The sequence below is a fragment of the Rhinoderma darwinii genome, chromosome 2 (genome assembly GCF_050947455.1).
Source record: "Rhinoderma darwinii isolate aRhiDar2 chromosome 2, aRhiDar2.hap1, whole genome shotgun sequence".
NCBI classification, from domain to species: Eukaryota; Metazoa; Chordata; class Amphibia; order Anura; family Rhinodermatidae; genus Rhinoderma; species Rhinoderma darwinii.
The window spans coordinates 101,358,434-101,372,646 of record NC_134688.1 but is presented as its reverse complement, the minus strand read 5'-3'; the positions used below and the strand labels follow the sequence as shown (position 1 = coordinate 101,372,646).

Here is a 14,213-nt window from a genome sequence, read left to right as displayed (position 1 = left end):
TTTTTTCCATTAGATATTTGTACAGTTTTCCGCTGCATGTTTCTCATTGCGGAAATACAAGACAAATAAACCATACTAGGTCTATCTGCTGCTATTTTCTGAGGTACCCCTGACCAGGTTCCAAGCAACCCCAGAGTTCCAGGGAACCTATTTTGGGAAACACTGAAAAATATTTACATTTGAAATGATTCTTATAATTGAATCTACTCTCACTTTCTGAACTTTTCTCACAACTGATTGGTCCTCTTTAAAGATTATTTTGTAGTTCTGTCCTGGATTGTGAGAATTTGTGGACTTTTGGCGACCAGATTTAAAGGGGTTATCCGGGATGTGAAAATGTGTTTTTATTAGGGGCTGGAAATGAAATAAATAAACCAAAAAAGCAATACTTACCTATCCTTGCCCCCAGCGATGCAGCGCTGTTGCTCGCCGGCACTCCCAGTGGTTGTTTACATTAACGTAGCATGTGACCACTGCAGCCAATCAGAGGGCTCAGCGACTGTATGTTGTATTTATGCCATTCTGCCAGAATTCTGAGTAATCACCAGTGAGCCCCGCTGAGTCATCTGGCTGCAGTGGTCACATGCTACGTGTATGTAATCAACCACCAGGATTATTATCAAAGAAACCACGGCTCTCAGTATAGAAGGGTGCTCAGGTAGGGTTCAACTCTGTAGTATTTTGGAAGAAAACCTGGCACTCCAAAAATTCTTTGTTTTTTAAAAATAATTTTATTTGCAATCCACAGACTTAGACAATGTGACGTTTCGGTCAAAATAACCAGACCTTTTTTAAACAGTCGGATTGTGTTTAGTATGAACAGGAGCTATGCTGTGCTGCGATGTCCGCCGCTAGCAAGGACCGAAACGTCACATTGTCTAAGTCTGTGGATTGCAAATAAAATGATTTTTCAAAAACAAAGAATTTTTGGAGTGCCAGGTTTTCTTCCAATCAACCACCAGGAGTTCCGACGAAACATCCACGCTGGATCGCAGAGGGCAAGGATAGGTGAGTATTGCTTTTTTGGTCTATCTATTTAATTTCCCCTTATAAAAAAATTCACATCCCAGATAAACCCTTTAAACTATAATTTATCTGTGCTCTGCCTACTGTTTTCTTTTTTAGGGTATGTTCACACGCGCTATTTACGGACGTAATTTGGGCGTTTTACGTCTCGAATTACGTCCGAAAATGCGGCTCCAAACTGCCGGCAAACATCTGCCCATTGAAATCAATTGGGTTACGATGTTCTGTGCACACTTTTTTTTTTTTTTTTTACGCTTCGCTGTCAAAATACGGCATGTAAAAGACGCCCGCGTCAAAGAAGTGCATGTCACTTCTTGAGACGTATTTGGAGCCGTTTTTCATTGACTCCATTGAAAAACAGCTCCAATTACGTCCGTAATTGACACCGCGAAAAACGCGAGTACGAGCAATTACATCTGAAATTCAGGAGCTGTTTTCGCCTGAAAACAGCTCCGTAATTTCAGGCGTATTGGACGCTGCCGTGTGAACATACCCTTACAGTGGCTGAAAATTTCTTATGTCACTTTTTTAATCGTTATTTCATGTGCACATATTTAAGTTCTGAGAATCTTTTGTATTTTTATTCTTCATCTATTATCTATTTGTGCATTCTTTTTTTGAAGTTTGTGAAAATAACAACCTGTAGTCGGCAGCAGAAGAAGAGGATGCTTGCCTTGTGGGTGGCAGTGACCACCTGTCCACTGATGTTGTTATATTAATTAGGTCAGAACTTCATGTAACCACAAAGTCCAAAAAGGCAAAGAAAATTTACAGTAATTATTGGTAAAAACGCATACGATTTTGTTGTGCAGTTTTTGACTGCGTGGCGCACTACAGGCATGTGTGAATACACCTATATGTTGCTCCCATATAAGGCTGCTGAGAACAATGGAGCAGATTTACTAAGCTAAACAATCTAGATTTCTGGCTCAAATTGCTGCAAAAATCTGCAGCCCGTGACGTGTGCTAGATTTATTATGTGTTTTAGGCATTTTTTTGTGCCTCACGCTTATTTAACATGTCTAGCAAGATGTGCTAAATCTATCACACAGCGTGTGCCACTGAGATGGATTTGGTACATCGCTGGGCTAGGTTTAAGTTTGAATAAATTTCAGACCGTAATAATAAATCTTTCCCAATATATCTTTTTCGTATTCTTATGCATCAGGTATTCGTCGGAAAGCAAATAGATAATTAAGATCAAAAGTATTTTAAAACCGTAATAAAACATGGTATTTCATACTTTGTTCCTGCAGTCGGAGCACCCAAATCCTGGCGTGAGGTATCCGGGAACAACTCGTGTGGCGTACTTGCCTGATTGTCCAGAGGGGAACAAAGTTCTGACTCTCTTTAGGAAAGCATTTGATCAACGTTTGACCTTCACTATTGGGACATCGATGACTACAGGAAGACCTAATGTCATAACGTGGAATGACATTCACCATAAGACTAACTGCACAGGGGGACCACAGTTGTAAGTGTCAACATTTACTAATTTAAAGACATTCTCCAGTCAAAATAAAATGGCAAAGCAAATCCTTATGGTAAACATTTAAGATCTCTTTCATTGTGCTAGTACACACATAATCTTGCTTTGCATGGTTAAAATAGAAACTTAGTATTTAGACTCAAATAAAAAATGTTGTAATGTAGCCGATCGTTAGATGGCTAGAAATCTAAACACATATTCCTAAATAACATAATTGGTCTGATATTTCAGTGCACTAGAAATAAGATAAAAATTTGGCAAATATGATCTGGAGAGTCCTGATATTTATCTTCCAACCAGGCTAACAGCAGTGATCTCTAGCTGCTCAAACTGATCAATGGATTGTTCCTGTCAAATACGGACAGCAACACATTTATCAATGAATAGTTTTATCTGCTTTTCTCAGCCTGTGGGAGGGTCTGCCTGCTTGTCTGCCTGTTTCTAACCCTGTACAAGCACTTTATAGGAACATGAACAGGATCTCTTCAGTTATAGACTTCCAATGTGCTTCATTATTTTGGTACAAGGTTTGGGAAGAAAATCTAGTTGAATGTAGCTCTGTCTGGGAAAAGCAGGATGCAGGACCTGCAGGTTCTGTAAGCGGCACTTCACTCGTGCAGGGAAAGTGGAATTAAAGAAGTATATCTGGAGAAGAGCTCTGAAAATTATCTAGTAATGGACATGACACACACAGCTCTGTACACCACTACTGCTAGCTTTGCTGACCAATAAAAAGCAAAAATGATGGAAATAAGAAAAGGAGGTTAGGTAGCTCTTGTGGGCACTGCTTAATTGAGCTTTATTTTGTCTGGAATTTGCAATTTTTGTATAAATATTTGTGTATTTTTAGGTGTCCGGTACCCATGCAATAATGTATCCATGTCAAGAACTAGTGCAATTGTTAACACAAATTCCCGCAGTAATTCTATGGATTTTACATTTTTGTTATCACTTTACACAAGACTATGAAGATTCATTTTTAGCCTAAATTTATTTTTGTTGAGAAAACAACATTTTCATATAAAATGAAAAATGTATGACAATTCCCTTTTTCCCCTCTTATTTCTGTCATTTTTTACTGATATAAAATGTATAAATTATATTGTTAAGATATTGTTTCTGTTTTTGTTCCATATAAAAGCTTCCGCCATCCGCCAAAAAGCACCCACAAAATATTTAAGTGGTGTTTGAAATGAAAAACAAAATATCCTCCTTTAGAATATGTACCGTAATCCAAAAAGATAATCAGCCATTAGAGACCTATCCAGGCTCAAGGCTGTAATTACTGTTAAAGGATTCTCTGCTAAATACTGACTTGACGGGGGGGGTGATCATTCATTAATTTGTTTTTAAGAATTGCAATTAATGTGGATTGCATAATAGATATATGTTTTAACTCTTTCGCTGCCAGAGGTTTTGGAACAATTTTCACACTTTAGGCCATGGTCAAATCTGTAGAAGTAGCCTCCGTTGCAGATTCCGTCATTTTTGCTGGACAAAATAGCACAATAATGGGCTATTTTGTCCGGCAAAGTGACAAAAACCTGACTGGACCCATTAAAGTCAAAGGGTACCGTCGGGTGCTGTTGGTTTCTGCCATGCGAGGGATCCAGCACTTCCAGTATTCTTGTTGTTTTGCTTCTATGACGGAGCGAACAACGAAACCCGGAACGCAGATGTGAACACAGCCTTCAACATACAAAAATAAACCCTGAATTATAAAAAAAATAATGTGATACGCTCATGCCAATATATTTTCTGAAGTTACACAAATAATACGTTCTAAAAATACCACACAACACTCTGCACATCTTGCGCTTTGCCCATAAATGTACAGTTCATATATGCCACTTATGCCTATGTCAACATGTACATACCTTCACAAAATCATCAAAACTGAAGAGACAAAAAAAAGTAGATGAGTGGCTGATTAGTTACATGGAATGATGGGTAACTACTAATATTCTCACTGCAATTTTCTGATTGTAAAGGGGATAACATGAAGAAAAATTCCTGTATAGCCCCCCTGAGGTCACAGAAGGCTGTAACAGGCTGTTTTCTTGCTTCCTGCTCTCACTTGCAGCTTCCCTCCTCCCTTACACAGACACAGAACCAGGAAGTAAAACTTTTTTCATCCCGCTCCCTGACTTCAAATAAGTGCTGTGCCCAAAATATTGCACCTAGATCCCGGTATCTTTTGAAACCGTAGATTCTGGGCTTTAATGGATATTTACACCTTTTGAAGCTATTTTTACTTTTTTTTATTTAATGTTTAGGTGATTTGCAACAACTTTTAAATTGAGTTTTATTACAATTTTTTGTTTGCTTTTTAGGATACAGCTTTTAGGTATCCTGTTTACATAGAAGCTATATTGTTCCAATAAAGCAGATTCCATCAGGTCAGCTGAACTGACGGCTTTGCTGAAAACTGTTCCTGCCGCGTGTCTCTGACAAACAGGATCCAGCTAAAAGCAATCACATCTAAGCTCATCAGCGAGCCGTCAGTTCAGCTTACCTGACAGAATCAGGTTTGACAGAACGATACAGCTTCTATGTATGCAGGATACATATAGGATGTATCTTAAAATGTAACATTTTTATAAAAGTTGTTGCAAATCAATGCAAACATTGATTTATTAAAAAAAGAATTTTGATTAAAAAATTTGTATATTTTTTAATATGATACTAAGATCTAAGCTCCACTCCTTATATTCTAGTTGCAGCAATTATTTAAATGTATGACATATTCTACACGTTCTAGGCTGTAAATGGGTTAAAGAATATTTTTCTGTTGAATAGTGTGAATGAAAAAATAGTACATCTGAACATACACAATGTATCCATGCGTTTTAATATACTGGAGCTATCCATAAACATTTTCTTTATTGTATTTAGGTTTGGATACCCAGACCCCACCTACTTGCTGAGAGTTCAAGAGGAATTGCGAGCCAAAGGCATCACTGCTGACTAAAGGAGGAAGAAACTTGCCATCTTTGAGTTTTAGATGGGCATGAAAACGGAAGGAGAATTTCATGACTATATAGACCAAACGCCCATCTTCAGTGAAGGAAACCTCAGCTTTGTTTTCTTTTCTGCTTTTCCCTGCTCCACTTTAGCTCTTTTGCTGATTGGATATTGAATCAGAATAAGAAGACAATAACTTATAAGGAGAGAGAGCACATGACAAAGTTCTATCATGTTAAATGTTAACGACTATGTTGGTTCACTGTGCTGGTGAATCTGAAGATAGTCGGAGAATTGATTGTGTCTATGAAACATTAATACAGACATAATTTTTGCTTAACCACTGATGAGTAACCTGCGGAGATGCGTCGTCCTTCAGCTGGATGTCCAGTTAGTCATCACTTTTCTCCTCTACAGTTTGGCTATAGCTCAGTGAAAGAGAAGACAAATGTTTGTGATCTTACAATGCATTCCGGTTCCTGCAGTTCTTATATTCATTTCTTCAGAATTACATCATATTCTGAGCTTTGCAGTTAAAAAGAAAAAAAAGCCACTAGAAAAGACCAGCGTAATTGTTTCACATTCAGTATCCTGTAGTACTGATATCTTAAGGGCCTTTTACACCTGACGATAATTGGCCAGTGCAGCGAGCGCCGATCACCGAGACATCGTTGATCGGCGCTTGTTTGCTCCTGTTACATGGAGCTATGGATGGGGACGGGTGGTCGTTACTCCGATCGCTTGTCCCCATACGTTATTATCATATCGGCAGTGTGTCTCCCTGATGTGCTGCCGACAACGATAATATTTAACTTTTTTAAAACTATACAACCAGCAGATGCTCGTTCATCTGCTGATCGCTGCCCTTTTTACACAGGGCAATTATCGGCAATGAGCGTTATATGAACGCTCGCCTGCACGATAATTGCCCAGTGTAAAGCCCCCTTTAGTCACAGTACTGCAATGCATTATGGATCTTGTTATTTTTCACACCTTTTTTTCCCATTGTGCTAGGTTCCTGCAATTCTACTATTCCTACGGTCTTGGTTTAACTTTACCTTTTTGTTTTATATTTCTCCTTAGTTTAATTGCAGACATCTCCACATGAACGGGGTTTCTTGATATCTTTTTCTAAACAATACAAAAGGGAGTTTCAAACACTGTTCTAGTTGCCATTTAATAAAAGCATGACGGGAATATTTAGCCACTAAATTAGAAGAAATATATTTACAAAAATAAAGGTTTGTATTTTTTCCTGTTTGTGTAATGTTTGACCCATGAATGGAAGGGTCCTGTTACACGTGGAGAGAAATTTGTAAAACGGGAGCCGATCAACGGTACAGAGAGTCATTAACGTTGGAAAGACATGCATTTATATGTAACAATAATCTTATGTTTTTTACGTTAATTCGATCGCTTTTGAGATCGCTTGTCTTTCCAGCCAACAGTTCCACACATCCGGTCTCTACTGCTAACAATTAGCAAATGCCTGTTTACACGAGGGGATGTACCGCTGACAAACGATAATGAAAACGACAAGTGAAATTTTGGCAATCATAAAAGATTTGATCAACGACTACAAGTTTTTTCTTGCTGATCGTGCAATCGCTGCACATCTTTACACAAACCAACGATTGCAAACTTTAACAAAATATTAAATTTTTTTACCTGATAATCTCCCGGGGTAAAAGGACCTTAACAAAATGTGACAAACCTAGAGAGACAGTTTTGTTTGGTAAAACAATATGATTATCATTTTTGTTATTCTTCTTGCCGCTATGGAGATTCTTTTCAGCGTTCAGAAATGTGGCACACGTTTTTGAATGCTGTTATTTCTTTTCATTGTATCAAAATGACCTACAACAGTAATATCTTCTAGTACCCTTTGTGGAGTCTGTTTTTTTTCTTGTGCCTCCCTACAAAGGTTTTCCTATATACATTTACATCACTGGAACCAGGTAGCCAATGCAGTGCCTATATTTTCCAGTTGCTTTTCAGTGCATCATTATTGCCTGGCTACCAAAAAAAACCAAGCTATCTCCTGGAGTGGTGTGAATGCGGGTTTGCACGGGCAGATATCTGCCAATAATGGCATTGATTGCATATATATATATATATATATATATATATATATATATATATATATATATTTATATATATATATGCATGTGGGTGTGTGTGTATATATATATATATATATATATATATATACACGTATATGTGTGTGTGTATATATATATATATACACGTGTGTGTGTATATATATATAACAATTCAATTGGCGCTCGTTTACACGGGTGGATGAAAACTGTATGGGGATGGACGATCATTAATATGATTGTTCGGTCCCCATAAAGTTTGCATATTGTTGGCAGCAGGGAGATGTGATGCCGACAACAATGATTTTAAAGGCTACATAAAACTTTGCCCATACGGGCCAATGATCGGCTTTACCTGGCTCTGGAAGTTTGCGATAATTTGTCCACCTCTGAGAGATCTTAGTGGTTTTTGTGATAATATAGTCGTGCAGGTTTAGGCTCCACAGCAGCATTTGTAGTTCTAAATCAGATATGAGGCTGCTTTTGTGTGAACTACTATTTGTGAAATATTTTAAAAGAAGGAAGATGTCCGGCACTAATCAAAATGTGTTTGTTTCATGTGTAAAGAATTAGATACACAGCAGTCTCCTTCCATTGGAGGTTACCCTCCTTTACCCTACTTTGCGCCATCGTTCAGTAACACCTAACTGTAGAAACTTCACAGCATATATATCTTCAATACAGGTTAAACCCTCTGCAGGTATACAGCCTACAGCACATTGCAAGTTCATGCGTAAGTGGCTATTCAGCTTACATATTTGATCAGAGAGATGATTTTGAACAAGACACAGAGAAGATAAAGCTCTTGTCTTGAGTTTTAAATCATTGTCTCTCCCACTACCACAAAACCTGATGCTCGCTATATGAGACCTACAGTACATTTTTTAAATAACTTGCAACTCTTTGTATGTCAATGCAGAGGTTCTGCCATCAACAACAGACAAGATTACCAAAAACTCCAGTGGTGACATTGGTTGTGCACTCCAATGCAGCTGACATGTTATTGCAAACACCTAACATACACCTTGCAGTATTAAAAGGCTTCGGTGGGATTAACATATATTGTTACTTTACGACATGTTGTATTTAACAATTCGGCCCCCTAGTCGAGATCCTGTGTATGAGCAATGTATGGAAGGGCATGTATTATTTACACATTCTCTCCCAAAATCTCAGTGACTTAACATTCGGTGCTCAGTGCAATGAATACCAGATGTTAAACCCATGGAACTCCATTGTTCCTAGTCAAAGAGGATCCACTACAAAGGAATCCTGGATGATTTGGAATAGATAATAAGCATGTATGGGAGCCTTTTGTTGTTGGATAAAGGTGGATGTTTCTCTTATTGAATCTGATAGCAGGACTATACTCTAGCCACAGTTGAGCTATGCTTCGCGATCACCACTGTGTCCTACAAGACTTCGTTTTGATGAAGGGCTCAGTTCATACAGCCTTGGAATGACAGACCCAGATTGTTCCTATCTATCCTATTTTTAAAAATCCATAACCACAGCACCTGCTGGTAAGAAAAATGTTGCATGCAATGTTACTATGTCAGAAATCTGACCTTTTTGGTTGCTTTTGGTTCTGAACGGTTCCCATTGGATGTGTTTTAGATGTCATTTTCCTTCTGACTTTTTACAGCAAAGGGCGGGTAGAACTAACTATAACAACGTAGAAATGTGAACTGAGCCTAAGTTGTGCAATGTGGAAATGGTGATATTACAGTTAATTATAGTTGATTCCTTATTATGACTATTAAATCTGTTTACTGATTATAACTGGTTCCCTTCAGGGTAGATTTATTTTTTATTTTTTTACTAAATTAGTCTTGATTTAAAGTAGAATACTTGTTCTGAGGTGTTACATAGATATTGCATCGCTGGGGATTTGTTAAGGCGATGTTCGCGCTTGTGCTACTTGCATCGCTATTTTTGCTATCAAAACGGAAACCACGATGGAACCCTGACAGAACCACTTATAAGTCAATGAGGTCTACTGAGTGCTGTTTGGATTTGTTATACCACGGATACGGCTTAGCGGCGTGTCTTCTGTTATGAACCTAACTCAGACCCTCACCCTGAAATTAACAAGGAAGGGTACAAAATGTCTCAAGCAGGCCATACACATAAGATAAAAGATGGCCAAATCCAACAATAAGAGAATTGTCTAAAGACTTTGTGTATAGGGCATTCAAACTCTCCCTGAATGCCAGATGTCAGGGAAGATAAATCAATGAATAAATCAATTGGATTTCAACATGCCCGATCCTTCGTACCTGCAAGATATAAGCCGCTGCCAGAGGTGTCTGACAGACGCTTATTCTATTTTCCCTCTTGAAATAAACAATTAAATGGGGGCAACCAAGTAGCAGGCTGACCTGACCACTTGTTTCTCTCACAATAAAAACCCCATAATTTTTTTTGCATTTCTCTCATAAAGCACCATCCACGAGTATATACCATTTAACAGCCAGTAGAAATAAGTTTTGCCAAGGACGGATGCCAAAAACTGATTTACCTAAAGTTAGACTCTTTGTACCCTCTACATTTTACAGGTTTGTCCTTTGAGGTTATAGTTATTCATTCTTTATACTTGTCTTCAATTATATATCTTATAATTTCTTATCTCTGGCATTAAACAGGTTACAAGGGGAACATGCTGAGTTTCTATTACCTTGAAAATAGGTATCTCATAGTAAGAACCACAGTAGCTCTGTAATCCTCAAAATGTAGCCTACATCACCTAGCCGGAGTGTCCGCAGTACTTAAGTGCCGTGCTCATATTGCTTGCAGCCATCGTGGTAATTTCCCTGGAATGTGACAAAAAACAAGTCGAGCAGCATTGCAGGGTAGTGATGTGACAACTAAATGGAAGCACAAAAGTGTTGATTATGTGATCTCGATCTTGCTGTCTGGTATTTGGAAGTTCCTTAGAGCTGGATATATGTGACAGGTGTTACAGAACTGTATTATTTTACATTTACAACTAGTAAAGGTGAAAACAAAAAAAATATTGTTTTTCAAGTGCCTCAGGTTCCCAGTAAAGGAGTGTGAAATCCAGACTGCGTAGTGTGACAATGTGGGATAATGTATTTTATTCAGTAGATTTTATAGACTGCAGCACCCACAGCAAACAGAACGAATTTGCGTTTTTTTTTTTTTTTTTAAGAGTTACCCCATCTGGGTAACCTCTGTCTATGTGCCCTATTAGGGCATATAGACGTCATTGAGGGATCCCCATCTATTAGCTAGACAGCTGTAAAATGAGCACTATGTAATACTACATATCTCCTGCAAATGGCAGACTAAATGAAACTACTACACATTTATATTACATTATATACAGTATAATACTACATCGATGCAGAATAATAATATGTGGCCACTCGCAGCTTCCCCAATGACGATTGCACTTCTTTTAGACTCTTTTACAAAAATGGCCGCTGTAACTAAATAGAAAATGCCAATATCTCTAAGTAAATAAAACATAATTAACAAGCTTTGACTCTTCTGTTTTCGCTTAATTAAAGTTTATGCAGCTTTCTTACATACGTTATGTTTCAAGTCCAACCTGTTTTCAAGAACTTTGCTTACTGTTAGAAAATTAAACCTATGTTGACCTTTTGCTGCTCGTAGATGAGGGTTTACTACAGTGTATTCTGTCTAGGCAATTCTCTGTGGGCTAAACAGCTTGGACTCTTGAATGATGGCCCTTACATTCACTTATAAATCGAAGCAAACCATCAGGACGAGAGGGATTTGTGCGGCTGATTTATTTTTCTCAAAGATTATCGTGCCTTGGCTGTATAGCAAACACATTCAACTTTGAGAAGTACTAGGTCTACATGGATTTTTAGTCATTCACTAAAAGAAAGCAGAGATCTTGAATGTTAAGTATGTTTGAAAGTGTCATATATTTTCAATATCCCTTGATTATTCTTTATTTACATAAGACTGCAACATTCCTTTAACTCACTAATGTTTGTTTTTTTACCATTATCTCTATGGCTTTTGGAAAATGTTTTGCTATACACTAAGTAATATAATGTCTTATTACATACTCTACATGGAATTGTGGAACTATGTATAGATGCACAAATAGCCGTTTACAATGTAAATCATTCATTAAGTAGTTATTTACATCCTACAAGAACATATAAAAAAAATTTCTTTAAAGGGGTTATCTTGGGCTTTTTATTGACGGCCTATCTTCAATTTAGGTCAACAATTTTTGATCTGTAGAGGTCTGACCTCCTGGAACCCACCGATCAACATAAGTGAAGAGAATGAGCTGCAGTACCAGACACAGTCAGACCACATTCAGACCAGTCGATTTTGCCTTTGTAAACAATAAAGGGGACCCTGTAGGTTAGACCTCCACCAATCAAACATTAATGGCTTATAGTGAGTCCCGGAGAACCCCTTTTACTAGCTATTGAGAAATAAAATGTTCATAGTGATGAACATTTATGTTCTAAATATACAGAGTGCGGCCTAAGAAATCTGTTGTCCTGATTCTGGTGCTATTTTGTACATTTCTCAGAGAAACCTAATTTCCCAATTTACCTCTGGTGGGACATCATTGTCTCTCTAGTTGGAGGTGCTGGACCAGAGCCTGCTGGGAGTTGTAGGCTTGGATCTCAATTATTTCTACAGAGTGCTCTATAACATACACAATACCCAAAGTCATTAGAGGAGTTCTATGGGGACAATAAAAGGACATCCAAGGGCATGGCCATATTCTATTTCTAACCTTAGGGTAAACTGGTATTTCTCATTATATGGTCTGTTCAAATATGTTGGTTCTACAAAATTGTACATTTTATTGGCTTTTAAATGAGAATTCTTAGTATTACTGTATGTTTTTTTCATTGCATAATAAATACATCAAACTGAAGACATGATCAATGCATTTAATAGAACCTATAGCTGTATGGCAGGTTTAGCATGTACAGTATCTAACATTGTACAGTAGGGGAGCAGCTGCCTTACTGTTACTCTTAAGATGTCAAACAGTATATCCTTAGTAACTGGCATTGTTACTCCTGGTCTTTGTACACACACTTTTCATAGTTTCCTTGGGCTACAGGTGAGATGTACTTCATAAATAACTTTAGAAAATATGTGGTTTCAACTACCAGGTCCAAATATCCATAAACTTGTTGTCAATAGCATTTTGGACTAAAAGTTAAATTTTGGTACACCTTCCTTACCTGTAGCCTTGAGATGTGGACACCTTAGGGGTTCTCTTGGCCTTCTTCCGTCATAAGCCATTACCACCTGCGCCAATCAAATGACATGAACCACATGATCACCTGTGAGAAATACTCATTATACAAATGACCGAGTAGCTCATGACACCAGATTCTTACAGAGTCCTGTGCAGACCAGGAGAACCCCCAACATCTCTCCATCTCAGCATGAATTCCAGGAAATATTTTTGAGGTGGAGATCCATCATTACCCAGTCAAACAGAATTCTTACTTTGTATAAGGAGATTGTTTCACTCACAAACTGTTTTCTAGTGTTTTCATATAACGGGTCCACCCCCTGAGTTACATAACCGCTTGTTAAATTCTAAATTAAGGGGACCTTGCTAAAAAGGCTACAAATGTTATTGCAATAGATATGTATGTGCTTTGTCCAAAGGGCATTGTGTGATTTGTAGAAAAAATATTTCCTAGTTTTTTTAAATATTGTATTTAAAACCCTTCAATGCCAGACTAAGTGACAACGTGTTGTTGGCCTGGCTGGCATCAAGGGGCAATGTTTCACTGCAAAATAGAAGGGCTTTTAAGAACTGCATCTAGATCCTACCTGTGTGCATTGTACTGTACTATAATGTACATAATTGCGGGTCGCTTTCTGGGACATTGTGGGTATGGTTTGATGTATTCACTTATGCTGTAATAAAAAAGACATCTCAGAAACTTGGACTCCTTATTTTGTGAACAGCTGCCTAAAATTATCACTATTTTATTTTACATATTATTCATGGGGAAATGTATACTAATACGAAAAACATAGGGACACATTATGTAGTATAACACCTCCCCTATTTACAGTGTAGCCATTCTATTTCTAAGAGGAATAGGGTAACATCCTTGTTGTTTACCTATATGCTATTTTTCTTTTCATTTTCTGAGTTGCTTGCCTAAAAATGACCATTCAAACCTTGGATCTGATATTACTGTCATTGAATGTCGCTTGCCCTTGAATAGGCTGAACTTCCCAACCATTGAGAACACATGCGGTGCTGTAAACTCAAAACCAGCGTGCTAAGGTGAGGATACTTATAATATAGCTGTCAGTCGATCTTCCCATAGATGTGTACTTTGCAAAGGCATTTGACACTGTCCCTCATAGACGTCTAATGGGTAAATTAAGGACTATAGGTTTAGAAAGTATCATTTGTACTTGGATTGAAAATTGGCTCAAGGACCGTATCCAGAGAGTTGTCAATGATTCCTACTCTGAATGGTCCCCGGTTATAAGTGGTGTACCCCAGGTTTCAGTGCTGGGACCACTATTATTCAACTTATTTATTAATGATATAGAGGATGGGATTAATAGCACTATTTCTAGTTTTGCAGATTACACCAAGCTATGTAATATAGTTCAGTCTATGGAAG

General features: G+C 37.8%; 1 protein-coding gene across 5 annotated transcripts in view; it reads left to right on the top strand.

Annotated features, from left to right (window-relative positions):
- DTX3 (deltex E3 ubiquitin ligase 3) overlaps positions 1–13,511 on the top strand; it is a 79,735-nt gene extending 66,224 nt beyond the window's left edge. For all 5 annotated transcript variants that reach the window (XM_075851973.1, XM_075851974.1, XM_075851972.1 and 2 more), the window contains 2 exons: positions 2,283–2,500; positions 5,411–13,511. In XM_075851973.1, the coding sequence (XP_075708088.1) occupies positions 2,283–2,500; positions 5,411–5,486 (294 nt within the window). In that variant the 3' untranslated portion in view covers positions 5,487–13,511. The remainder of the gene's footprint in view (positions 1–2,282; positions 2,501–5,410) is intronic.
- Positions 13,512–14,213: the final 702 nt, after the last annotated feature.